The 27,531-nt window shown below is 43.5% G+C and overlaps 1 protein-coding gene across 1 annotated transcript in view; it reads right to left on the bottom strand.

The window, feature by feature from the left end:
• Positions 1-18,479, bottom strand: part of LOC115805110 (connector enhancer of kinase suppressor of ras 2-like) — a 70,064-nt gene extending 51,585 nt beyond the window's left edge. Inside the window, exons 1-2 of the mRNA XM_030765591.1 lie at positions 18,416-18,479; positions 5,800-5,963 (exon numbers count right to left, since the gene is read on the bottom strand). Coding sequence (XP_030621451.1) covers positions 5,800-5,963; positions 18,416-18,479 — 228 coding nt within the window. The remainder of the gene's footprint in view (positions 1-5,799; positions 5,964-18,415) is intronic.
• Between the last annotated feature and the right edge of the window lie 9,052 nt (positions 18,480-27,531).

Below are 27,531 nucleotides of genomic sequence, written 5' to 3'. Positions count from 1 at the left end.
CACACACCTCACACACACCTCACACACCTCACACACCTCACACACACCTCACACACCTCACACACACCTCACACACCTCACGCACCTCACACACCTCACGCACCTCACGCACCTCACACACCTCACACACACCTCACACACCTCACACACACCTCACACACCTCACACACCTCACACACACCTCACACACCTCACACACCGCACACACACCTCACACACCTCACACACCTCACGCACCTCACGCACCTCACACACACCTCACACACCTCACACACCTCACGCACCTCACGCACCTCACACACACCTCACACACCTCACACACCTCACACACCTCACAAACCTCACACACACCTCATGCACCTCACACACACCTCACACACCTCACACACATCACACACCTCACAAACCTCACACACACCTCACACACCTCAGACACCTCACGCACCTCACGCACCTCACGCACCTCACGCACCTCACGCACCTCACACACACCTCACACACCTCACACACACCTCACACACCTCACACACACCTCAGACACACCTCACACACCTCACACACCTCAGACACCTCACACACCTCACTCACCTCACACACCTCACACACCGCACACACACCTCACACACCTCACACACCTCACGCACCTCACACACCTCACACACCTCACACACCTCACAAACCTCACACACACCTCATGCACCTCACACACACCTCACACACCTCACACACATCACACACCTCACAAACCTCACACACACCTCACACACCTCAGACACCTCACGCACCTCACGCACCTCACGCACCTCACGCACCTCACGCACCTCACACACACCTCACACACCTCACACACACCTCACACACCTCACACACACCTCAGACACACCTCACACACCTCACACACCTCAGACACCTCACACACCTCACACACCTCACTCACCTCACACACCTCACACACCGCACACACACCTCACACACCTCACACACCTCACGCACCTCACGCACCTCACGCACCTCACACACCTCACACACCTCAGAAACCTCACACACCTCACACACCTCACGCACCTCACGCACCTCACACACACCTCACACACCTCACACACCTCACAAACCTCACACACACCTCAGACACACCTCACACACACCTCAGACACACCTCACACACCTCACACACCTCAGACACCTCACACACCTCACTCACCTCACACACCTCACACACCGCACACACACCTCACACACCTCACACACCTCACGCACCTCACGCACCTCACACACCTCACACACCTCAGAAACCTCACACACCTCACACACCTCACACACACCTCACACACACCTCACACACCTCACACACCTCACACACCTCACACACACCTCACAAACCTCACACACACCTCACACACCTCACACACACCTCACACACCTCACACACCTCACACACCTCACACACACCTCACACACCTCACACACCTCACACACCTCAGACACCTCACACACCTCACACACCTCACTCACCTCACACACCTCACACACCGCACACACACCTCACACACCTCACGCACCTCACACACCTCACGCACCTCACACACCTCAGACACCTCACGCACCTCACGCACCTCACGCACCTCACACACACCTCACACACCTCACGCACCTCACACACCTCACACACCTCACAAACCTCACACACACCTCACACACCTCACACACCTCACACACACCTCACGCACCTCATGCACCTCACGCACCTCACGCACCTCACACACACCTCACACACCTCACACACCTCACGCACCTCACGCACCTCACACACACCTCACACACCTCACACACCTCACAAACCTCACACACACCTCACAAACCTCACACACCTCACGCACCTCACGCACCTCACGCACCTCACGCACCTCACGCACCTCACAAACCTCACACACACCTCACACACCTCACACACCTCACACACACCTCACACACCTCACACACCTCACACACCTCACACACCGCACACACACCTCACACACCTCACACACCTCAGACACCTCAGACACCTCACGCACCTCACACACCTCAGACACCTCACGCACCTCACACACACCTCACACACCGCACACACACCTCACACACCTCACACACCTCACACACACCTCACACACCTAAAACACCTCAGACAAGACTTACATTTGTCTCACTCCTTCCTTAGCAGATTAATCTAGTGTAAATCTGCACATGTAGTTATTCAGTGATTGATCAGTTTCCCAGGTTTTGCTCTTTGACCTTCAGTGGGAGGGTGTTAGTGTGTGTTCCAGGTCTTCAGTGGGAGGGTGTTAGTGTGTGTTCCAGGTCTTCAGTGGGAGGGTGTTAGTGTGTGTTCAGGTCTTCCTTTCCTAGTTGGTTGATGTTCAGTGGAAGCTCGTTTCCCTTAACACTGCTCTTTTTTCATTTGGGTCTTGTTCCACTTTATCTTATCTAATTTTAAAAGCAGGTTAATCTGACATTTTTTAGGCGATTACATGATGCATGACCGCTTTCTCTGTCTCTCTGTCTCTCACTCTCTCTCTCTGTCTCTCAGACAGATTTTGGCCAGACTACCTTCCTCTCTACTCCAGATGCTGGATTTTGGATAGCTTGAATGAGGTTGGAGAATTGAGGAGCAAAGCATCAAATCTCTGATACCAACATTAATCTGAGCACATGTGGAGCTGTGATATCACAGCCGCCTCAGACACAAACACACACACACACACACACACACACACACACACTGGAGATAACTTTGGAGCCAGGGCCAGTCAGTCACAGTACAGAGGAGACATAGTGAGAGGACTCTTTAATGGTCTCTGTATTAATCCTGTATTAACCCTGTAATTCCCTGTATTTCCCTGGAATCACAGCATCACATCAACAGCACAGTCCATTCACAAACCCATCATGTCTGCCTGCATCTTAGCTCCTCCCTCTACTCCATATGCACATCTCAGCCTCCTCCCTCTACTCCATATGCACATCTCAGCCTCCTCGCTCTACTCCATATGCACATCTCAGCCTCCTCGCTCTACTCCATATGCACATTTCAGCCTCCTCCCTCTACTCCATATGCACATCTCAGCCTCCTCCCTCTACTCCATATGCACATCTCAGCCTCCTCGCTCTACTCCATATGCACATCTCAGCCTCCTCGCTCTACTCCATATGCACATCTCAGCCTCCTCCCTCTACTCCATATGCACATCTCAGCTCCTCGCTCTACTCCATATGCACATCTCAGCCTCCTCGCTCTACTCCATATGCACATCTCAGCCTCCTCCCTCTACTCCATATGTACATTTCAGCCTCCTCGCTCTACTCCATATGTACATCTCAGCTCCTCCCTCTACTCCATATGCACATCTCAGCTCCTCGCTCTACTCCATATGCACATCTCAGCCTCCTCGCTCTACTCCATATGCACATTTCAGCCTCCTCGCTCTACTCCATATGCACATCTCAGCCTCCTCCCTCTACTCCATATGCACATCTCAGCCTCCTCGCTCTACTCCATATGCACATCTCAGCCTCCTCGCTCTACTCCATATGCACATTTCAGCCTCCTCGCTCTACTCCATATGCACATTTCAGCCTCCTCCCTCTACTCCATATGCACATCTCAGCTCCTCGCTCTACTCCATATGCACATCTCAGCCTCCTCGCTCTACCCCATATGCACATCTCAGCCTCCTCCCTCTACTCCATATGCACATCTCAGCTCCTCGCTCTACTCCATATGCACATCTCAGCCTCCTCGCTCTACTCCATATGCACATCTCAGCCTCCTCCCTCTACTCCATATGCACATCTCAGCTCCTCGCTCTACTCCATATGCACATCTCAGCTCCTCGCTCTACTCCATATGCACATCTCAGCCTCCTCGCTCTACTCCATATGTACATTTCAGCCTCCTCGCTCTACTCCATATGCACATCTCAGCTCCTCGCTCTACTCCATATGCACATCTCAGTCTCCTCCCTCTACTCCATATGCACATCTCAGTCTCCTCACTCTACTCCATATGTACATCTTAGCCTCCTCGCTCTACTCCATATGCACATCTCAGCCTCCTCCCTCTACTCCATATGCACATCTCAGCTCCTCCCTCTACTCCATATGCACATCTCAGCTCCTCGCTCTACTCCATATGCACATCTCAGCTCCTCGCTCTACTCCATATGCACATCTCAGCCTCCTCCCTCTACTCCATATGTACATCTCAGTCTCCTCCCTCTACTCCATATGTACATCTCAGTCTCCTCCCTCTACTCCATATGTACATCTCAGTCTCCTCACTCTACTCCATATGTACATCTAAGCCTCCTCCCTCTACTCCATATGCACATCTCAGCCTCCTCCCTCTACTCCATATGCACATCTCAGCCTCCTCGCTCTACTCCATATGCACATCTCATACTGTATGTAAAATGCAGAAATACACATTATGGTCTGGTGTGGGTGTGGCTGTAGTGTGGTCTGATGTGGGTGTGGGTGTGGTGTGGTGTGGTGTGGTGTGGTGTGAGTGTGGGTGTGGCTGTGGTGTGGGTGTGGTGTGGTGTGGTCTGATGTGGGTGGGGTGTGGTGTGGTCTGGTCTGCTGGTCTGATGTGGGTGTGGTGTGGTCTGGTGTGGGTGTGGTGTGGTGTGGTGTGGTGTGGGTGTGGTGTGGTGTGGTGTGGGTGTGGGTGTGGTGTGGTGTGGGTCTGGGTGTGGTGTGGTCTGGTGCAGTGTGGTGTGGGTGTGGTGTGAGTGTGGTGTGGGTGTGGTGTGGTGTGGTGTGGTGTGGTGTGGGTGTGGTGTGGTGTGGGTGTGGGTGTGGGTGTGGGTGTGGGTGTGCTGTGGTGTGGTGTGGTGTGGGTGTGGTTTGATGTGGGTGTGGGTGTGGTCTGATGTGGGTGTGGGTGTGGTGTGGTGTGGGTGTGGGTGTGGTGTGGTGTGGTCTGGTGCAGTGTGGTGTGGGTGTGGGTGTGGTCTGATGTGGGTGTGGTTTGACGTGGGTGTGGGTGTGGTGTGGTGTGGGTGGGGTCTGATGTGGGTGTGGTGTGGTCTGGTGTGGGTGTGGGTGTGCTGTGGTGTGGGTGTGGTTTGATGTGGGTGTGGGTGTGGTGTGGGTGTGGTCTGATGTGGGTGTGGGTGTGGTGGGGTGTGGGTGTGGTCTGGTGTGGTGTGGTGTGGTGTGGTCTGGTGCAGTGTGGTGTGGGTGTGGTGTGGGTGTGGGTGTGGTCTGATGTGGGTGTGGTCTGATGTGGGTGTGGGTGTGGTGTGGGTGTGGTGTGGTGTGGGTGTGCTGTGGTGTGGTGTGGTGTGGGTGTGGTTTGATGTGGGTGTGGGTGTGGTGTGGTGTGGTGTGGGTGTGGTCTGATGTGGGTGTGGGTGTGGTGTGGTGTGGGTGTGGGTGTGGTCTGGTGTGGTGTGGTGTGGTGTGGTCTGGTGCAGTGTGGTGTGGGTGTGGTGTGGGTGTGGGTGTGGTCTGGTGTGGGTGTAGCATGGGTGTAACGTCACTACAGAAAGGCAGGTCATGACCCAGCCAGTGGAGGACGTCCTCAGTATATTTGTCCGTAAACCTCTCATGCCATCCACTCCTGGCATTTCTCATGTCACATTTTCAGGAAACTCAACATTCTTGAAGCCTGATGTTTATTGAAACTGTGGCATTAATGATTCATCCAATCATTAAAATCAGTATTAACTAATCAGTCATAAATATAACTTTAACTTTGCTGGATATGAAAAGTAAAACATGTCAAGAAGTGGTGGTGACAGACTAAACGGGCCTTACCAGTGCACACAGCAGGTCCACTGCCTCCAGGATGAGTTCCTGATGACCAATGCGAGTCACCCCCAGTTCCTCCAGCTCCTGGTGGGTAATATGGAGCAGCTGCTCGCCGTTGATCTTCTCCCTCTCAAAGTTTTTAATGTACTGCTGAAGGCAGTCGTCCAAGCCTGCAAGACACAACACACACACACAAGCACACATAGGACACAACACACACACACACGCATACACATACACACACACACACACACACACACAGGACACAACACACACACACACAGGACATGGATACGTGAGGATCTGCTGAGTCGACAGAGTGAACAGGTCCATCAGATGTGTCTAGTGGTCAGATGCAAGTTCAGGCCTTGTATTCTGTAAACTTCACGGTGCAGCGGAGAGTCTACAATGGCACTTGATACAAACAAACCCAAAGGGCAAGATCACATGACTGCAACATCTACAAGACTAAGAAAGCAAACAACACTTTATATCATAACAGAAACACTTCTCTCTCCATGGCAAACACACAGAGAGGTCCAGTAAACTCCTGTCTATTTAACACACTGTTTCCCACTGCAAACCTCAGAATGTACACGCACTAGATCCGTGTTTGTGCTTTGTCCTGTCTGAGTCAGTGTCACATGCTCTCTAACACACAGAGTGTAGATTGAGAGACCAAGCCAATCTGAAACCAAGCCTGGAGGAAGAACAGGACCATCTCTCTCAGCTTAGTGTCCAAGCCTGGAGGAAGAACAGGACCATCTCTCTCAGCTTAGTGTCCAAGCCTGGAGGAAGAACAGGACCATCTCTCTCAGCTTAGTGTCCAAGCCTGGAGGAAGAACAGGACCATCTCTCTCAGCTTAGTGTCCAAGCCTGGAGGAAGAACAGGACCATCTCTCTCAGCTTAGTGTCCAAGCCTGGAGGAAGAACAGGACCATCTCTCTCAGCTTAGTGTCCAAACCCACATCTGCTCAGAGCTCCAGAGACCTGATCACTCACTTGGCTGCACCAAAACCAAGGTGGTGAACAGGAACCCTTTTGTCTTTGGCAGTGCCAGCGGGCTCAATGTCCTGGGCCGGACAGAAATAATCCAGGATTAGTCAGTATGTGTTCAGAAAAGACTCACAGGCACAGAATATAGGGACAACATGTTAGTGTCAACAGGCGTTATACATCACAGATCTAGAAACATCACAGGCATTATACATCACAAACCTACAAACATCACAGATCTATAAACATCACAGATCTACAAACATCACAAACATTATACATCACAGACCTATTAACATCACAGACCTATAAACATCACCGGCCTATTAACATCACAGACCTATAAACATCACAGGCCTATTAACATCACAGGCCTATAAACATTACAGACCTATAAACATCACAGATCTATAAACAACGCAGGCATTATACATCACAGGCCTATAAACATTACAGGCCTATAAACATTACAGGCTTTACACAGTCACCGATGACTCACTGCTGACTACACAGAGGTTGCTCTTGCTTGCAAACACTCTACATCTTTTACATCTGACTCTTGTGTTGTTGGAGACGAACCAAACAAACGACAAAGGTATTGACTCTAGTATGTTTGTCAGTGTTCTCACAGGTTCTCACAGGTTCTCACAGGTTTACTCAGCCAGGCACAACACATGGGCTGATGTCCTTCAAACATCTTTCACTTGAGCAATGGTAAGAGGACACTCCAGAATGTTCCTGTCTTTTGTGTTGCTCAATGAAGTCTGCAATGAATCCAAGGGAGTCCTGACCTTATGACTCTGTGACAGACAAACTGACTCTGTGACAAACTGAGTCTGTGACAGGCACAGTGTTGTTATCAGGCTCTTCAGACAGGCTTCCTTACAGAGCTCAGAGATCAAGACTCTCCATGGATAATTCTGGCCTCTTGACTCCTGACCCCCGTAGAGCCCACCACTGTCTCAGTCATCTAGACGCACTGTGTCTCTCTGACATCCACTCTCAGCCACCTGGGAATGCTGAGGCTGGAGGCCTTTTAACTCAGTGTCTCTGCAGCTCTTTTATGCTATGTTGATGGTTGCTGGAGTGGTGCTCTGAATGAGTCTGTGTTCATAACGTAAATCAGGCACACTAGCCGCAACCCTGATTTAAATCCACACAGACCAGTGCTCTGTACATTTAAATCTACACGGCCGTGTAATTCTCACACACACCAGTGCTGCTCCCAGTGTTCCCACTGTGAGCCACAATGAGCAGTGCCCTGCCCCAGGCACAGAGGGCATTTAGATCCTTAATGAGATGAGCTAAGCCCCTGAGCATGAGGTGATAAATCCAGACTGAATCCAGTGTTGACTATACACTGGGACTATAGTCACTCCTCACATGCAGCATGTGTTTGGTGAGACAAAGTTAACTAAGGTTATTCAAGGGAAAAACAAGCCTAAACCACCCATTGTTTGAATAACGCTGCATAAATGTCTCTCCATTGTTTTCCTTTTCGCAATGCAAATGACCATTTTACTGCTGAATCCCATCAGCATTGTTCACATACTAATTCAAAACTGTGAGCTTTCTTCATCTTTTTCAATATGTCCCTTTCTTCAGACTGTCCTCCAAAACTGGTAATTATCTCTCACACCTGTGGCTGCATGGCAAGCCCGCATAATTGTCTGTCCTCTCGCTATAGAATTAAATAAAGACAGAGAATCAAAGCGGCTGAAGTCTTGATTGCCTTTCCAGAGAGCTACATTTATGATAGCACTGACCTTCTTTTGAATTTTCCCCAGTGACTGTGACAGATAAAACCAGAGCTATGCTTCCTGTGACTGACGCCATGAGTACAGTTTGAGGTCTAATGAGAGATAAGTCCTGCCATGAGATTTTTCACAGAGGATGAGCCAACACAGGTTTCACCAATGGAAGGCAGAGACTCTGGCCATATGCTCTCTGTGAGTTACGTCTCAGAAGACACACGTTTCATAAAAAGGATAAAGTGTCGCCCTCCCCTCCATCCCTGTCTTGGCTGTGATCCAAAGTCAGGTTGATTAATCCTCCAGCAGCCTTCTGTGACTGTCAGGACAGATTCTACAGCCCTCAAAAGGCTCCTCTGTGACTGCAGGAAAAACAGCGTCACTGTTGATCTGGACTGGCTCTGATATTCACTCTCTCTGTACCCAAAGGTGAACCAAGCCTGTGCAGGGTCAGAAACTCAAGAGTGACCTGGCTCCTATTCTCCTCCACCTGCTCAGCCAATTTCATCAACATCAACACAATCCACTCTGGTCCCACAGCCTTGTCAACACTGTAAACCTTGAACATATCACTGCACGACTCACTGTACGACTCAGTAAGGCTCGACCAGCAGCTGTGCAAGCATGGAAATCCTTTTTGTCAAATACATTCTCCTGGACAAGGGACAATGACTAAAAGCATGCAGATCACCATGTATCATACTGAACATATACCTGCAAAACCTATCTACAATTACAATTACAATTACAATTACACTTTAGCATTTGGCAGACGCTTTTAGCCAAAGCGACTTACAATCAGTGCATCGGTCGGATTCCTAATACCTCATAAGCAGAGATCACAATAAGACTGAGCGTCAATTTACTCCTTCGTATTGCACTCCTGGAATTCTTTGACAAACATAGATACAAGACAAGATTTTTTTTTTTTTTTTGTAAGGAAGGGAGGTTAGGCATTGAGGGACAGGTGGGTTCTGAAGAGGTGGGTTTTCAGTTTCTTGCGGAAGATGGTGAGGGATTCCGCAGTCCTAACTGTATGAGGGAGGTCGTTCCACCACCGCGGGGCGATGGCGGAGAAGAGGCGTGGTCGGGAGGAGCGGCTGCTGGGTTCCCGAAGTGAGGGGACCGTCAGCTGACCAGAGGTCGTAGAGCGGAGGGTTCTAGTAGTGGTATACGGAGTTATTAGGGACTGAAGGTATGATGGGGCGGAGCCTCTTGTGGCCTGGTAGGCCAGCACCAGTGTCTTGAACTGGATGCGGGCACCTACCGGAAGCCAGTGGAGCGCAGTAAGCAGTGGAGTGACAATCGGGATTATCATCATCTCTCCTTTTACTCTCTTTACCATTGCTGTTACCAGCGACCTTGGAGTGGAAAACTATAACTGCTTTAATGACAACGGTGCCCGGATAACCATTTTATGTAACAACAAAACACATGGTGTCATTCTGTATGGAATATGTGAGTCCACATAAGCAATTAAAGCCAATGTCTCCTCTTGCTTTCTGAAAGTGGGACGTTGTTTCGTTTATTTTGAAGTTTTCGTGTGATGATGTGAAAAAGGTTGAGTAGTCAATTCTCATTCAGCAGTTGTCATGTGCCTTATTTCTGCTGAAATGCCATGACTGAACAACAGTCCTGAAATTGTAAAAGGTACTGAAGATTAGTTTTCTTTCACTGTCATTTTCTGAAGAACTTTGTTGCTGTTTGCATAAAGTGACGTTTTTGTGTGGTCAGGTTGAATCATGACAGAAACTAAGCTGTGGCATAACAACAGCAGTGCCACCCAAAACATGAACAGTGTAAACTGTCGCACCTATATTACACACACAACGCTACACACAGTACTACATACACACAATACTACACACACAACGTACACACACAACGCTACACACAGTACTACACACACAATGCCACACACACACCACTAGACACAGGTTATTACACACAAAATGCTACACACACCATACTACACACACAGTACTACATACACACAATACTACACACACAACGTACACACACAACGCTACACACAGTACTACACACACAATGCTACACACACACCACTAGACACAGGTTATTACACACAAAATGCTACACACACTATACTACACACACAGTACTACACACACAGTACTACACACACAGTGCTACATACACACAACACTACAAACACAACGTACACACACAACGCTACACACAGTACTACACACACAATGCTACACACACACCACTAGACACAGGTTATTACACACAAAATGGTAGACACACTATACTACACACACAGTACTACACACATAACACTATACACACAAAGCTGCACACTGCCACACACGTGTCTGTAGTTTAATGAGATGTGTCTGTGGTTTAATGAGATGTGTCTGTAGTTTAATGAGATGTGTCTGTGGTTTAATGAGACGTGTCTGTGGTTTAATGAGATGTGTCTGTAGTTTAATGAGATGTGTCTGTGGTTTAATGAGACGTGTCTGTGGTTTAATGACGTGTCTGTGGTTTAATGAGATGTGTCTGTGGTTTAATGAGATGTGTCTGTGGTTTAATGAGACGTGTCTGTGGTTTAATGACGTGTCTATAGTTTAATGACGTGTCTGTGGTTTAATGAGATGTGTCTGTAGTTTAATGACGTGTCTGTAATTTAATGACGTGTCTGTAGTTTAATGAGACGTGTCTGTAGTTTTATGAGATGTGTCTGTAGTTTAATGACGTGTCTGTAGTTTAATGACATGTCTGTAGAGTAATGACATGTGTCTGTAGAGTAATTTAATGAAGTCACTGCCGATACAAATGCTATATCTTTTTATTTTATTGAAGGCAGCAGCAGTGTGTGAGTTCCATGGACAAACTGAGAACTGTGTTAAGGTAATGTGTTCTGTACTTTGCACATGTCTGACAAACATTCTGATCTGTCGGCCCAGTCAGGATCTCTCTCCTAGCACTGCCATTAAAGATCAGCTCATCCAGGAGCCCAAGACAGGCCAGCAGAAGAGCGTATTTAATTGGAAGTGTGACTAAGAGATTCTCCATCCTGCTCTCCTGCACTGACTGACTGATTCTTCTCTTCAGTGCAACTGTCCGCCCCTCAGCCACACTCTGCTTTCAGCTCTACTGTTTGTCAGGATTCTGGTGGAGATGGTTTGACAGAGGAGCTAGCCCTACTGCTGCTGTGTTTCTGCTAGAGGGCAGCTGTGTACTCATTACATTCCAGGCAATGTGTGTGTGTGTGTGTGTGTGTCTGTCTGTCTGTGTGAAACAAAGATGACATAGAAAGGCCTGCATCTCAGTGATAGTAGTAAACTGTGCTAACAGCAAAACATGAAGTATGTATACTGTATACCTAGTGTAGAACCTCCATGATTAAATGCAAAAGGTGCATCTTGAATTAACATTAGTGAACAAATCAATGATCAATAAATGAACAAATCAACATTTTGTTTATAGCACTGACACAAACATGGATCCATCAATTAAATTTAATCCAAACAGTGTTACTGCTGAACTAACACTGGACCTTTAAATCCAAACAGTGTTACTGCTGAACTAACACTGGACCTTTAACTGAAGAAACTGCCCATTTACCCATTTGAAAGCAGACTGTCATAAGTATAGAATTTGATGTTTTTGCTTTATTGATTTTATTGATAGGAAAATAATTTAAAGGTATGACATACTCACTGTCACTCACTCACTCACTCACTCACTCACTCGTTATCTAAGCCACTTATCCTAATTAGGGTCTCGCGGGATGCTGGAGCCCATCCCAGCATTCATTGGATGAAAGGTGGGGAAACACCCTGGACAGGTAGCCAGTCCATCACAGGCTCTAACATACTACGGGAGCTACATGACAGAGCAACACTGGAGGACAGCAGTTCCCAGTGAGACACTGTCATACATGCAGGATTTCAGGCATTTTCAGTACGTCCTCATGAATTATAAACACTGACATTAAAAATATCAGACTACACAACTAGATCTGTCATAATCATGGTTGATGTGAAAGTCAATGGATGAACAATCTGAGAATGGAGCCAATGAACCACTATACACTTATTGACCGTCAGTCATCAGTCATTACACCATCATTACACCATCAGTCATCAGAGTCATTACACCATCAGTCATCAGTCATTACACCATCAGTCATCACAGTCATTACACCATCAGTCATCAGTCATTACACCATCAGTCATCACAGTCATTACACCATCAGTCATCGCAGTCATTACACCATCAGTCATCCATCAGTCATCAGAGTCATTACACCATCAGTCATCAGTCATTACACCATCAGTCATCAGAGTCATTACACCATCAGTCATCAGTCATTACACCATCAGTCATTACACCATCAGTCATCAGAGTCATTACACCATCAGTCATTACACCATCAGTCATCAGAGTTATTACACCATCAGTCATTACACCATCAGTCATCACAGTGAGCAAACATCTGGTCCATGGCTGTGAATGATCACACTGACTCACTCCGTCACCCCATGTGGACCATGAGCAGACATGCTGTGAGTCTATCTGTCAAGCTGAAAACTGCTCTGATTACACAGTTTAGACTGTCTGTAATGACTCTCTACACAGTGAATGTCTGGCATCAAAGTAACCTGCTATTCTCCCTGCGTGTTTGGCTCACTGGGCAGATGGATGCATACGAGGTATCTGACATCAGCCCCTGAGCCTAATGAGGTGAAAATACTAGAAAAGTAATGAATTCAGCAAAAGGTTGCAGAACGGGGAATTTTAAATGGAGATTTTGTTCAGCAGAAAGTTAAATCATTGTTGTAACCAAAAGGCCATGTCTACACCCAAAACCAAGTCAGTAAGGGGGAGCATCAGTGAGAGGAATACCCATCTTCATTCAGTCTTACCGACCCAAAACTCAGCTGTGCTGCTCTGGCTCCACACACTCCTTGGTAACCGTTACCTGGTGACCGAGAGGAAAGCCCTCAAGGTACTGCCGAGTTATAGGCCAGCACTCCTTGATTGTCCATTCGCTAATATGGCATTTCACTATACAAAGTATTGTTCTGAACTGCTAAGATACTTCAGCAAAATATGCAAATAAACAGCCCACCATTCTTAAGATATTGCCAACACAAAGCAACACTTCTGATAATGAGCTTTTCCTCCCTCTTCCTCCCTCCTCTCTTCATTTCTTCCCCCTCCTGTCTTCTCCTATTCTCCTCTTCTCCCTCCCCCCTCTCCTACACTCCACATCACTGACCTGTGAACAGCTGACCTCCCTCCAGATGGATTCGCTGAAAATAAAGCTCATTGGCCCAAGAAAGTTGCACAGAAAATGTCTGTTTGTAAGGACTGATTAATATGTAGTCATTATGAGGAAAAGCTGATTAAAGGTAATGAAACAGAAATGAGCCCACCACGGACAGAGAACCTCGAACAACGAGGAGAGAAAGGAACAATGATGAGAAAGAGAATTGTGATCAAAAATGACATCTAAGAATATGAAGTGGATAGAGCCAAAACAAGTGAAAGAGTCAGTGAAAGACAGAATAATAAAGAGAGAAAGACTAAGAATGTGGGTAATTGAAGAGTTTCAGAGGGGAAACAGAACTAAGAAGAACATGTTTTTTTTTCACTGTGAAAAGCCAATAGCTATATGTAATTAGCAGCATCAAATCAATGCTGTAATACCATGGCAACATTAAGGTTTCACTATAAACTACAGAGAGGGAAAACAGACAAAAATGCATTACACAATTCCGTGACAGAATAAACCTGCCGGAATAAACCTGCATCATCTGGAAGACGCAGATGAACAAATGATGAGCTGATTTTTGGAGCAATGTGATGAAGTGTTAGAGGAGGAGAGGGAGGAAAGTGGAGAGAGGAGATCAGAGTTGAGGTGTTTGGGCACCAGTGCAGTTTTGGATGTGATATAATCAGTCTTAGGGCAGACAGGTCTCAGATACTTTCACTCAGTCTCCCATGACACAACATCAGCTTCTTTTCCACTGCAAGATATCATATTCACAGGCTTTAAGCAAAATACAGCACCCAGGGAAACTGACACTGATCATGTCGCTGCATTTCAATAAGTATGAAAAATATTCTCTCTAAAATTTCTGCAAAACTGTACAGCTTAAGGTTTTAACCAAAAACCACTTTCATTAAACTGTCTTTCTGCTCTTTTAAAGAATTAAAAGAAACTAATATTACTTTTATACACTGTGTTCCAAAAATGCTGTTAATAAATACACAGCACACATATGCGCGCGCACACACACACGTGCACACACGCACATGCAAACACACACACACACACACACACACACACACACACACACGTGCACGCACACACGCACGTGCAAACACAAACACACACACACACATACATATACTTTGACACCTACACAGATAAGGCCTCCTATAGAATGGCCTGACTCACTGAGCTGCCCTGACCAGTGTTTAATGTCAGTGTTTAATGATCGTCTTTTAATGTCAGTGTTTTAATATCAGTGTTTTAATGCCAGTGTTTAATGTCAGTGTTTAAATGCCAGTGTTTCATGTCAGTGTTTAAACGTCAGTGTTTAATGTCAGTGTTTTAACATCAGTGTTTACTGTCAGCATTTTAACATCAGTGTTTTAACAACAGTGTTTAATGTCAGTGTTTTAACATCAGTGTTTAATGTCAGTGTTTTAACATCAGTGTTTTAATGTCAGTGTTTAAACATCAGTGTTTAATGTCAGTGTTTTAACACCAGTGTTTAATGTCAGTGTTTTAACATCACTGTTTTAATATCTGTGATTTAACATCAGTGTTTAATGTCCGTGTTTTAACATCAGTATTTTAATGTCAGTGTTTTAACATCAGTGTTTAATGTCAGTGTTTAACATCAGTGTTTAATGTCAGTGTTTAAACATCAGTGTTTTAACATCAGTGTTTAATGTCAGTGTTTAAACATCAGTGTTTTAACATCAGTGTTTAATGTCAGTGTTTAATGTCAGTATTTTAATGTCAGTGTTTAATGTCAGTGTATTCTGTGTTATGAAAGCGCACATGTCAGGCCACATGCCTTTTGCCTTATTAGACCCACTTAAGCCTTCAGTCTCATCTCATCCTCTGTCCTCGTCCTCTCTGACGCCACTGTGAAACCATGGCTGATATAAAATTAACGGGTATATATACATCTTTTTCTTTTTTTGATCATCTGTACTTTTATTACACAGCCTCACAGCTTTCTCATGTGCTATAATTTGCAAACAACTAATGCGTACACTCGTTTGCCCGTTTTGGCAGAGTACAGCTGCTTGTGACGATACAAGTCCTAGCAACAGAAGCCTAACAGAACATGGGGAATCTCTTGTGAAACCCCTCTCACACAAAGCCCTGAGAACTGCGTGAACCATGCATTCAGCTGCCGCTCTCCTGGCCTGCCGTGTGACGTGTGCAGTGTCTCCACGCTGATCAGATCCAGGAGGGTTGCCATGGTGATGGTTGCCCCACTTACAATTGAAGCTATGTCAGCTAGTCAGTTCAAGGTGTGTGAGAACCAGCTCTGCTGTCCCAAACGCCCCATTCGTCATGCTGCTAACACAAGAGCTGTAATCAGCACTGCGTGTGTGAGGAGAAGGACATGAGGCGGAGTCCAGTTTCATCATCATCCCCCGGCCCTAAAAACAACGCTGATCAAAGCTCAGGATATACTTAACACGAACACAGAGTGGAGTGGAGTGGAGCTACCACAGTTTGGATCAAAGAGTATCAAAGGAATCGGTGCCCCAACCACTAGTCACGATTCTCACTCTAGAGCCCTCACTTCCTCCGCATCCATCATGAATGTTTCAGTCTCAGATTCTGCATCTAATCATCAGTAAAGGGCCAGCCTGCCCTGAGTTGTATCACCTACACTGGAAAACCCTTACACAGGAAAACCCCTCACACATAAAGACCCCTACACATAAAGACTCTCACACATAAAGACCCTCACACAGGAAAACCCCTACACATAAAGACTCTCACACATAAAGACCCTTACACAGGAAAACCCCTACACATAAAGACTCTCACACATAAAGACCCTCACACATAAAGACCCTTACACAGGAAAACCCTCACACATAAAGACCCTCACACACAAAGACCCTTACAAAGGAAAACCCCTACACATAAAGACTCACACATAAAGACCCTTACACAGGAAAACCCCTACACATAAAGACCCTTACACAGGAAAACCCCTACACATAAAGACCCTTACACATAAAGACCCTTACACAGGAAAACCTTCACACATAAAGACCCTCACACATAAAGACCCTTACAAAGGAAAACCCCTACACATAAAGACTCTCACACATAAAGACCCTTACACAGGAAAACCCCTACACATAAAGACCCTTACACAGGAAAACCCCTACACATAAAGACCCTCACACATAAGGACCAGCAGTGCAGCACTGACTGACTTGCCCTTCGACAGAGCTGCAGAGATGTTTCTTTTTATTTACAATCTTTACTCACATTGATTTCACTGAAGAAATACATTTTAAAATTGTCATCACATCTTGTCCAAATGATACATCCGTCTTAGACCAGCTGATATCTTTATCCTCTGGATGGTGACATTTTGCGTGTGACAAAAGCCAAACTAGGTCCCTTGAGGCATGATAGCTAACTGAAATATAACTGGAAATTACAATCTTAGGCTTGTCTTTGTTTTACCAAATATATTACAGAATCAAATATAATTCCCAAGCAAATATATTACACAATCAAAGATGACTTACAATCCAACACACCACACAACCAAATATAATTAAAAATGATATACATTACAAGACTGGAGAAATGTTGTAAGATGTGTTTGGTACATCCCTGAGTGTAGATTTTCTGAATATTCATAATGAAAAGGAAATGGGTTCATGACATTGCATACAATCTGTCCTTCTCTAATCTTTATCATCTTTACACTGCCCAGTACATGTTTAACATACATCAATATTGAGTCTGAACATTACGATTTGTAGTACTGGTCCTAAGTTTTCATTAATACTGGAACATGTATGTTCCTGTCTATCACTTTTTTCTTGTCATTCATTTATAATTTCTTGAATATTTAAGATTTGCATCTACAGGGCAACTTTAGTCATATAGTTCATATTCTGCAGTTACCCTGTGCTACAAGAAGGCAGAGCGGCAGCGATGGCATTAGCTCATTAGTTACGGTAGAGTGTTTGTTAGGTTCACAGTCACAATTCCATCGTCTCGCAGCAGCGACTGTAACGTAAGTTTCACAGAAAGCCAAGCTAATGGCTCATTCTATTCTTCACTCATGAGTCCATTCAGTCTCTCGTGACTATATTCGCGCTTGCTGTTTTCAAAGTGGTAACCGAAGCTCCAGTATTAATAGAAAAATCGAATGAGCCATTTTCCATATAAGTTAACTCTGAGCTGTCCATGGTGCTGGTCTTGGCTTAAGTCGCTTGCAGATGGGGATGTTAGGGGGTGAAGCAGCTAACTACATTGTTAACATCTTCTGGCATCACACCCCAACTATGGGACTGATGTCATCCCGTCAATTTACGTGATGTATACATGTAGATATTGGCATTGCGATAAAGTCTGATACTTTACCTGATGTGTGACTGACAGGCTGTAGAATTGTTACCAGATTAAATTAGTCGTGTCTGCCTACTTCTTGCTAAAAATGCCTATAATATTTTAGTGCAAAACGAAATGCATTTTAGTTCCATGTGAACGGATCTGTGGGCTTCATAATTGCATACACGAGGTACGCTAAGCATGCGCGTAAGACCAGTACATCGCCAGACAGGCAACATAAAGTTACCATTTTAACAGAGCCCAAGTATAACAATTTTACCTTTCATCCAGTCCAGCACTTGCTTGGGTGTCCATTTACTTATTGGCTCCATTACCAGTGCCATAGTCGGTGTCCCAGCGTCCTCTGGATTAAAACCAAAGTAAAGCAATTGCTTTCATTGGCAGTGGTGAAATTAATGTCAGATACATCTGTAAGCCGTAGAAAATACACTAAACGCAGGCCTGTCTGAGAACTGTCAGTCAGAGCATGGCTGAACGGGATGTGATGCTCTCTACAGCTCACTCCTACCCCGCAAGCCGCTGCTCTCTGTAATTCTGTAAAAGCGCGAGGTCGTTGAGCGAGAACAAGTGTAGCAACCCCTCCCCTCCGCACGCTGCAGCATCACTCCATGGGCCGTCTCTGTGGGGACAAGAGTGCTGCAACACTAAACGTACTGTAGAGCCTCGGAAGCCGCACATGACGCCTAGCGAAAGTAATATGGGACTACACGCAGGCACGTGTACCCAGCTATTGCATTATTCCAGCTACTGAGGAATGTGCTTAAATTGATCAACCACCCATGTTCGTCCAGTGTGCATGTGCATACAATATACATATTTTATTTTATTATCACCATTATTTTTCGTTCATTAGCTCACCTATGAAACTTCAACCATGGCGTAGGTATCAAATAATCAAATATCAAATAATCTGTTTGACACTGTGTGAATTTCCGCGATCCATTTTCCGCCCTCTTGGGGATTTTTTTTTTTAAACTTCAATTAGACAACGTATCAAACATGGCTTATTCTATTAAAATACATTCGGTTTTGGAGTGGTTTTCCGATATTTGTCTTTGTGGCTGAAGAATTTACTAGAGAGAATCAAATAGTTAGTGACAAATTCAATAGCTTTGTTCTAGTGTGTGAAGTAAGAAAGAACATCTTTTATTGTGAATGTGTACAATCTATTCAGAAAATGAGCTGTGTGGTTTTTTAGATCTACCCAGAAATTATGGAGAACATCACATTCAAGATATGTATGACAGATTCTTCCATATGACAGAAAGGACATTTATTGTCTATCGCCATGTGTTTAGATAACATTGCATTACAAGGGTAAATTTGGTGTAATATTTTGAAGTGTATCTCTTTTATTTTACTAGAGACACAAAATGTATGTGGCAATAACCAAGCTTTCTTCCAATCCATTTTATAAATGAATCATTCCAGAAGAATTGTCCTCTAGGAGAACATTTTTTTTGGCATGGAGAGCATTCCATATGAATTTATTTTTGCATTTTCTGTCAAGGAGTGGAAAACCCTCCAACATGAGTTGAGAGTCAATTCTGACATCTTTACTACAAGTGGTATTTCATTAACTGAATGATACCAGGAGGAATAGCCTTGCGTATAAGACTAAATTCTTTGGATCGTACAGGAAAGTGATAGGTTTTTGAGAATTTGTCCTGAGAGAGAAGGTTCCCTTCTTTATCGAATAGGTCTAAAACAGAGGAGATGCCTTTTGCATGCCAGGAAGGAAGAAAGATAGATTTCTTCTTTATTGTGATGTCTTTGTTGTTCCACAAAAGGACTTTATGAGGGGAAAAATTGTGAACATAAAACAGTTTCCACACTAAAAGAGCTTGTTCATGAAACTTAGAGAGTTTTAGGGGAAGTTTAGCAGGTGCTTAGTTACATTACAGCAAATATTGTAAGCCACCAAATGTTTTCAAAGATATTACATGGGATAAAGTATCATAAGGAATCTTCACCCTCCAGCAAACATCTTTTTAGCCAATCGATCCTGAACACACTGTTAATGTCCATTAAATCAACAACTTCAAGACCACCTTCTGATGTAATGTTTGACAAGACAGATTTTTTTCATCTTATGTTGCTTGTTATGCCCTATAAAGTTTAAGAGGGTTTTATTAATGTCTTTACAGGTTGAGTCTGTAACACATAAGCACAAGGGTGGATGGACAAACCGAGAGAGACCTTCTGCCTTTGAGAGAACTCTACCAATAATAGAAAGGTCTCTCTGAAGCCAGTTATTAAAAATGTTTTTTTGCTTTTTTTCAGCTGAGGAAAGAAATTGAGATGTTGTCGCACAGTAAGATTTTTTTTACTCCTAAACATTTAACTTTCACTGGGATATCATTAATCGACTGGACATCAGAATCATGCAGACATAATATTTCACTTTTATTTAAGTTCAGATTTAGACCTGAGGCTTGAGACAAAAGACCAGCAGGAATTTGATCTTTGTCCTTTAAAAACAATGTTTTGTCATCGGCAAGCTGAGAGATCTTAATATCTCTTCCAAACATTGATATACCTTTTATATCTGGTTTATTTAGGATACTAATTGAAAGTAATTCCACAGCCAAAAGGAAGAGAAAAGCAGAGATTGGGCATCCCTATCGAACGCCATGGTGAATACAAAATCTATTGGAAGTGTTTCGGTTTATAATAACAGAACTATTAATATCCCTATATAACATTTTGATAGCGGAGATGCAGTTAGAACCAAAGCCAAATGCCTCTAAATATAAACTTGGGTTCTATCGTATCAAAAGCATTGCAAAAGTCTAGGAATAGAACAATAGTGTCTGAATCTATTGAATCAGCATAATCAAGCAGGTCCAGAGCTAATCTTATATTACAACTTATATGGCGACATTTTCACGAAGCCAGTTTGAGTTTTTTCTCCTTCCTCAACCCATTTTGCTCTGGATCTGATGAAAGCACCCCTGGCTAAACCAGTGTACAAAGTGCCAAGTTCAAATTGAGAAGTTTTTAATACCATGACTTCTTCTGCAGAGAGACTATCTTTTGTTAAAAGACTATCAAGCCTCAGCATGAGCTCAGATTCTTTTAAATGTTTGTGTTTCCTCAGCTTTTTACTCCATTTGATGATAAGATATCTAACTTTGAATTTGAATAGTTCCCATTTGTTCCCAAGCATTATGTTTGATAACTAGACTCGTCCAAAGTAAGCCAGTAACATTCTGCTCCGACAGTAACTACTATGCAATAGAGAAACCATTCATCACGTTACTGCTCTCTTTTTCCCGTTTTTCCTCCTCTTCTCTTCTTCTTTTTCTTCCCTGGGCACCAGCTTTCGTTTTTATGACATGATCTATATATTTGAATTCAGAGGCACAGAAAGGGGGTATGCAACGCAGCCCATAGGGGCGCTATGGGAAGGGGGGGCGCAAAAACAATGGTGACAAATATACACACACAACATATGAAAATATGTTGTCAGTTGTATTTGTTTTGTCATTTAGAATAGGCAGATGCTGTATTATGGACATATTTTTGAAGTTACAGCCTGGTCTAGAGCGATCACACGGACAAGACGGGCTACTTATTTCTTACAGCTGCAGTCCAAGTATTTATGATGAGAGTTAAAATGTTGCCACAAAAGATTCTAGAGTGCAAAGCTTTGCAGCACCCTCTGATCTAAGCTGTCAACTTGTCACGACATACAGAAAATAGTATTGGTAAAAAACAGTAAAAGTTAAAGATTTAGATTTTTTTTTCTTCCCTCCTTTGGGGTGCCCCTATGGAATGACGGTGCCCTTGGTATTTGCCTGTATGGTCTATGCAACCGGCCGATGTTCTGGTTTTTTTGCATCCTTATCAGATTTTGCTATCAGTTACAGAAATTTATAGCGTAGTCCATAAATTATTGCTACTTTGTCAAAAACTGCTACCAGAAGGCAGTAATTTTCACATGATTTTGACATGCTATAGAAACTGTAACGTTAGCAATAGGAAGCACATTTTGATGAGTCAAACGTTAGCAAAGTTAGTGTAAGATAACTTCATTGTTATCATTATATTTTATTTATTTTATTTATTTTATTGCTTTTAATTTGAAGTTTTATTTGTTTAGGAAAGATTGGCACCTAAGTACTTTTAGTATGTTTTAAATTGTCTGTGTTGTTTGTTGGTTGTTTGTAAAACGTGTGTTAAGAAGGATGACTCGTCTGCTGCAAACCAAATCCATCTGAGGGTACAAATGAAGGAACCTGAACCTGAACCTGAACCTGTCTGTGTATATTGTGTCAAAGTAACTGCCCCCCCACCCCAGACTCAGTTTGCTGATTGCTCACTGATGATCCATACTTGTGGCTCTATGAGACGGCATAGTGGTCCGTATGACGATGAGGGAGTGTGCACTGTATGACTGCTGTTGTGCTGTTTTCTGTTCCACGATCAGTTCGTCATCTCATGGGAACCACATCAAGACTCTGTATACAATTAATGAAATTCTGAGTGATAACAGATGGGTTGTTGGTAGTACGCCCACAAACAAGCCACATGACGCACCTGGAAAAGCCATCGATACAGCCTGATAAAGCCAAACCAAAAGGTTTTAACTATCGTCATGCCACAGTTAGTTTGGGCCTACAGAATGATGAGTCTGTCTATAAGACCTGCGGCATGTCCTCAGTACAGTCACTCGAGGACTGAGTTCTCTTAGCAACCTCATCACATCAGCATGTTTGATGTACAACTTGTACCTTTGCTGAAGTTCCTCCCACATAGTATGATAACCAAACAACTGTCCAGGTCCACACAGCTCTGTTATAACAGCGTTTCTAGCATTAGCCATTGAAGAGTATGTTTTACTTCTAACAACCCTGCTTCCTTCAAGCGTGTTTTTAGCGTGTGCATACTTATTCTAATATCGTGTAAAGTTGACAGCATATCTGTGATGACTTCGTAAGAATGTCCTTGATCGACATGCGCTTGAAGTTGTGTGATTAATGGGCTTGCCGAATCGTTCAGGCTCATTGTCCTTCCTTAATGAAATGTGAAAAGCAGTTAACATGTGTTATTCACCCTTATTCCCCTTCTTTCCACACATTACAACGGACTTTGACGTTACATGATAGCTACTTCCTTAACGCCCAGATTGACACAATATGCATCCAATCAACGATGAGGAATTGTTGATAAAAAACACATGCACCTACCTTTTCCGGTTGACAGTGGCCATTTCTCAATATGCGTTCTTCTCCATACTTGTGTTCTCATGGACTTGTGAAACGTCATCAGTCTTGGCCCAAGTATTGTTCCAGTTCAAAGTTCGCATCTAGTCAAGTACAGATCAAATACCCGGATGTGTTCTCAATTCATGGGTTTTATCAAGGATGCATCAGGAGGTGACTTGTGTGGACTTGGGAAGTCAAGTTTCCCAGAATGCATTTCACATAAAGTAACGGCAATGGCGGCAGAGGAACTACCACATAACTAAGTTTCGTATTATGATTGTTGTTCTGTCATCAAATGTAGTTTTTAAGATTTTTCAGGCGAGAAAGTAATCTTTCTTGTTTCAAATATGGGTCGATAAATATAGCACCTCCTTTAAATGTTCAGATATGTGACATCTGCAAGCAGACCAAGCTAGCTCTAGCTGAGCTATGATGTCGGCAAGAATGCTGCTCTTCCAAATGCAGACTGAGCGTACTGCATCCTCCCGTCATCACAGGTCTGGACTCTCGAGTTGAACTTGCTAGGTAGGAACTCCCAAGAACAGGAGTCCGTACTTGACGTACTCCATATTGAGAAACAACTAATAAGAAGTTTCTGGCCACAATAAGGTTGTCGGTCACTCACGAGAAAAATCTGGTCAGTGTGAGGCGTTCGTCTAGTATTTTGCTGGAACTCCATCACAGTTATACCCTACAGTGGTACGTTAAAGTATATACTGACATCTAATTTCATTGAAATTTTATGGTTGCGGTGTCAAGTGAAAAATATAATAATATCGACAGTGACTGCTACAACATGAACAATATAGATGTAATACAGGGTGTATATTTCTGCTTTCTGGGAGTATCATTTTAAAAAATGAATAAATAAACCAATAAACTACAAAAAAAGATGCATGTCACGTGCTGAAACTGTGAAATACAAAAAAAAGATATTAAATGACGTGAAAAAAAAATCCTGTGTTTTAAGAATGAATTTTTTTCTTTCCCTCTTTTTTTGTTCTTTTTTACAATTAATAACAACAGCATAACAACCTGTTATATGCCTATTACAGTTTTTTATGATTGCTTACACACTTGTTGTGGATTTTCGCTCATTGTGTCAAAACTCTACACACAAGCGAATGAGACACAACACTTGGAGACAAACATTTCACTTCCATGTCAAAATGAAACTGCAATCAAAACCTTACAATCCTTTTTCAAAATGGCATTTTTGCGACAATGTGATACACACATGCACCATTTGAATTACTCTTTGAAAGCAGCAACAACACACTGATGTACTTTATACAAAACACTTCTGTATTTGGTATTTCGTATACCATTTTAACTTTCTTATACAGGCTCCTGTGAAAGATTGTTCTAGTGCAGTACATCTACTCTCATTTCAATGAACACACAAAAAAAGAAAAGCTCCAGAAAAAAAAAACATACCTCTTATTTTTTTCGCCATTGTAGGTTTTTACATCAACAAGAAAACACAAAGAAAAATAGAATTGCAGTACAGTAATCAATACAATGTGTTATGCTAAACTCAAAAATAATTACAGTAAAATTACAGTGCAATGGTAAACAAAAATTAGTATTGTAAGGAATTGGAAGGGATAAGTTGGATGGTTTATGGATCCTGCCCTCTGTCAGGGTCTGGCCACATCACCTCGTTCACATCACAAGCAATGTCATCCCTGGCTGGGCAACAGGGAAAATATCGCCTTGCGTGCCGTATCCAACCCTGGACTGACCTCACCTCAATGTCTCCACACGCCTCTTCCATTGCTTGCAGAAGAGGCAGGCGGGCATGTGGTTGGTGGTCATACATTTTCCAAAGTCAAGCCGAAAAGAATCCCTCAGTAGGACTTAGAAATGGGGAGTAGTGGGGCAAGTATACAACTGTGAAGTTATTGTTGTTGGTGAACCAGTCTCGGACCAGAGCAGCCTGGTGGAAACTAACATTACCCCAGATCACAACGAAACTGGGCTGCTCTGGTCTGTCCAGAAGTATGTAGTGCATCCAGAAATGTGGTTATGTGTGCTGTGCTGTAGCGACCTAGGGTGGCATGGTGATGGAGAACACCTCCTTGCAGGAGCCCCCATAGACACCCCACCCCCACCAAAAGCTTACCTGAGGTCTATCTGTAGTGCTAAGGCTCAGACTGATTGGTGTTCAATTACTGTACAAGTGTTTTCATATGTGTGTTTGGGTGTTGCCAATTTCAGGTATGTTTTGCATTTCTGATAGAAGTGTTTTCCCAATGATTGCAAGAGGTTTCATTCATGAACAATGTGTCTAATGTAAGAAACAGTGTGTAGTGTTTTGCAAACAGTGTGTTACAGAATTGCAAACAAAGTGCAAAGCAGAAAATGTGTTTGTAGTTTTGGTGCCTTTGTTTAAGACATGGTTACAAAAGTGAAGGTTTTGGTGCCTTTGTCTAGGCATTCACTTCCAGTGTGTAAGCAATCAGCAAAAACTGTAAAAATGAAGTGACTCTATAAAAATATGTACTATTTTCTATTACATCACCGATCCTCAAGTCCAGACCTTGGGGCCCACTGTCCTGCACGTCTTTGTTTGAACTCCTCATTAACACAGTTAACTGAGCTGATCAAGGGCTTGAGGATTAACTGATCAGTATAATCAGGTGCGTCAGTCCTGAGTTCAAACAAAGATGTGCAGGACAGTGGGCCCCCAGGACTGGAGTTGAGAATCACTGTATTACATTACATTAAGCCATAATCATCAAGATATTATCAGAAAAAAATGTCTTTTCTGTGGCCTGAATAGCCTTTGAATGGCAACCTGGGCTAAGAGGTGCCAACGGAGTGACCAACATTGAGTATTAATTTTCTAAAATTAGTTGGTTTGGCTATTGTCTTACTCGGAAAACAATGTTCTGTACCTGCAATATGCGGACAATTACAAATCTACATTAAAATACTTTGTAGCATACACTGACCCAGCAACACACAGTTGGCCTGTGATACTCGCTTATTGTAAATTGTGTGACTGGTAAAACAAAACTTGTGAACCCTCAACATGGTAGTAATTTATACTCTTTATTGCATTGCCTTTCAGAAATTGTGCAAATATTAAGGTCTGAATCGCCTTTGTAGTAACCAGGGTCTATAACGTACGCAACTACATTAAACAGACTGTTATTCATATTGTTTTCAAACCTGTTAACTGTGAAACACAGGCCTTTTTGCTTTAACTTGCTTTAACTTGTCTTTGTTTTGCATGGACACATTTTTCATCTTTATTCTGTTGTTTGTTTAAAAGGATTATTTTAGCTTCAGGTGACGGTGGGATTTGAGAAGGGTTTTTTTTTAAGTTGAGAAGAACTTTCTGTTTTTTATTCCAGCTCCCCTCTGGTTCTGGTTCAGCAGATCCGGTTTTAAATTGCAATCCAACTCTGTCACAGAACCCTCTTTCACGGGCTTTGTGTAATGTCGCGAATCGATCAGTAGGCCGTCGATTCGTGTTTTTTCATTATTCAAATATAATACTTTGCTATTTTTAAATGTTACCTCACAAACCGATGTTGTTTTATCAACATTTATGTCTGTCATTTTGTGAAGTCCATATCTACGCATATGACCGATAAGACTATTCGACAAAATCGGTACAGTGGGCAAAAAAAATTGCAACAAGCTTTTCTAAAATTAGTGGTGCGAAGTGCGAATTGTTATGATTTTTTTTTTCAGTTTTTGTTATATCCGCCTCTGCTTGTCTTTAAATACTGTCAAAACATTTAGAAAACGGAGACTTTACGTATGCTGATGGATATTCATTTAGGAAATTATCTGTCTCATCTTTAAATTCAAAGAGATGCAGTGTGCATAATCTACTTTGTAGCTTCAGAACACATTCTGTCATGAGAGTGCTTGTTTTTTTACTTCCTAAAATCACTCAAATGTAATAAAGTATGTACCTGACATCTTCCATACAAATGAATTAACATGCTGAACATATACATGCATAACCGGTATTTCTCATCTTTTCGCCTGTATTGAGATTTGCATGTTTCATTCGCCTGTTTCATGACTTTTACAGGCTCTTATGACAGTAAAATCTCACTCATCGGGTTGAGCTGTTCCCGTGACAGTTTTCCAGCACCTCTGTAAATAATGGTCCATTCTGTTGTTATTAAAAACTCGCAGTGAG

This window comes from Chanos chanos, chromosome 2 (genome assembly GCF_902362185.1).
Source record: "Chanos chanos chromosome 2, fChaCha1.1, whole genome shotgun sequence".
NCBI classification, from domain to species: Eukaryota; Metazoa; Chordata; class Actinopteri; order Gonorynchiformes; family Chanidae; genus Chanos; species Chanos chanos.
Note: the sequence above shows the minus strand (reverse complement) of the source record. Positions and strands in the feature narration are given on the sequence as shown.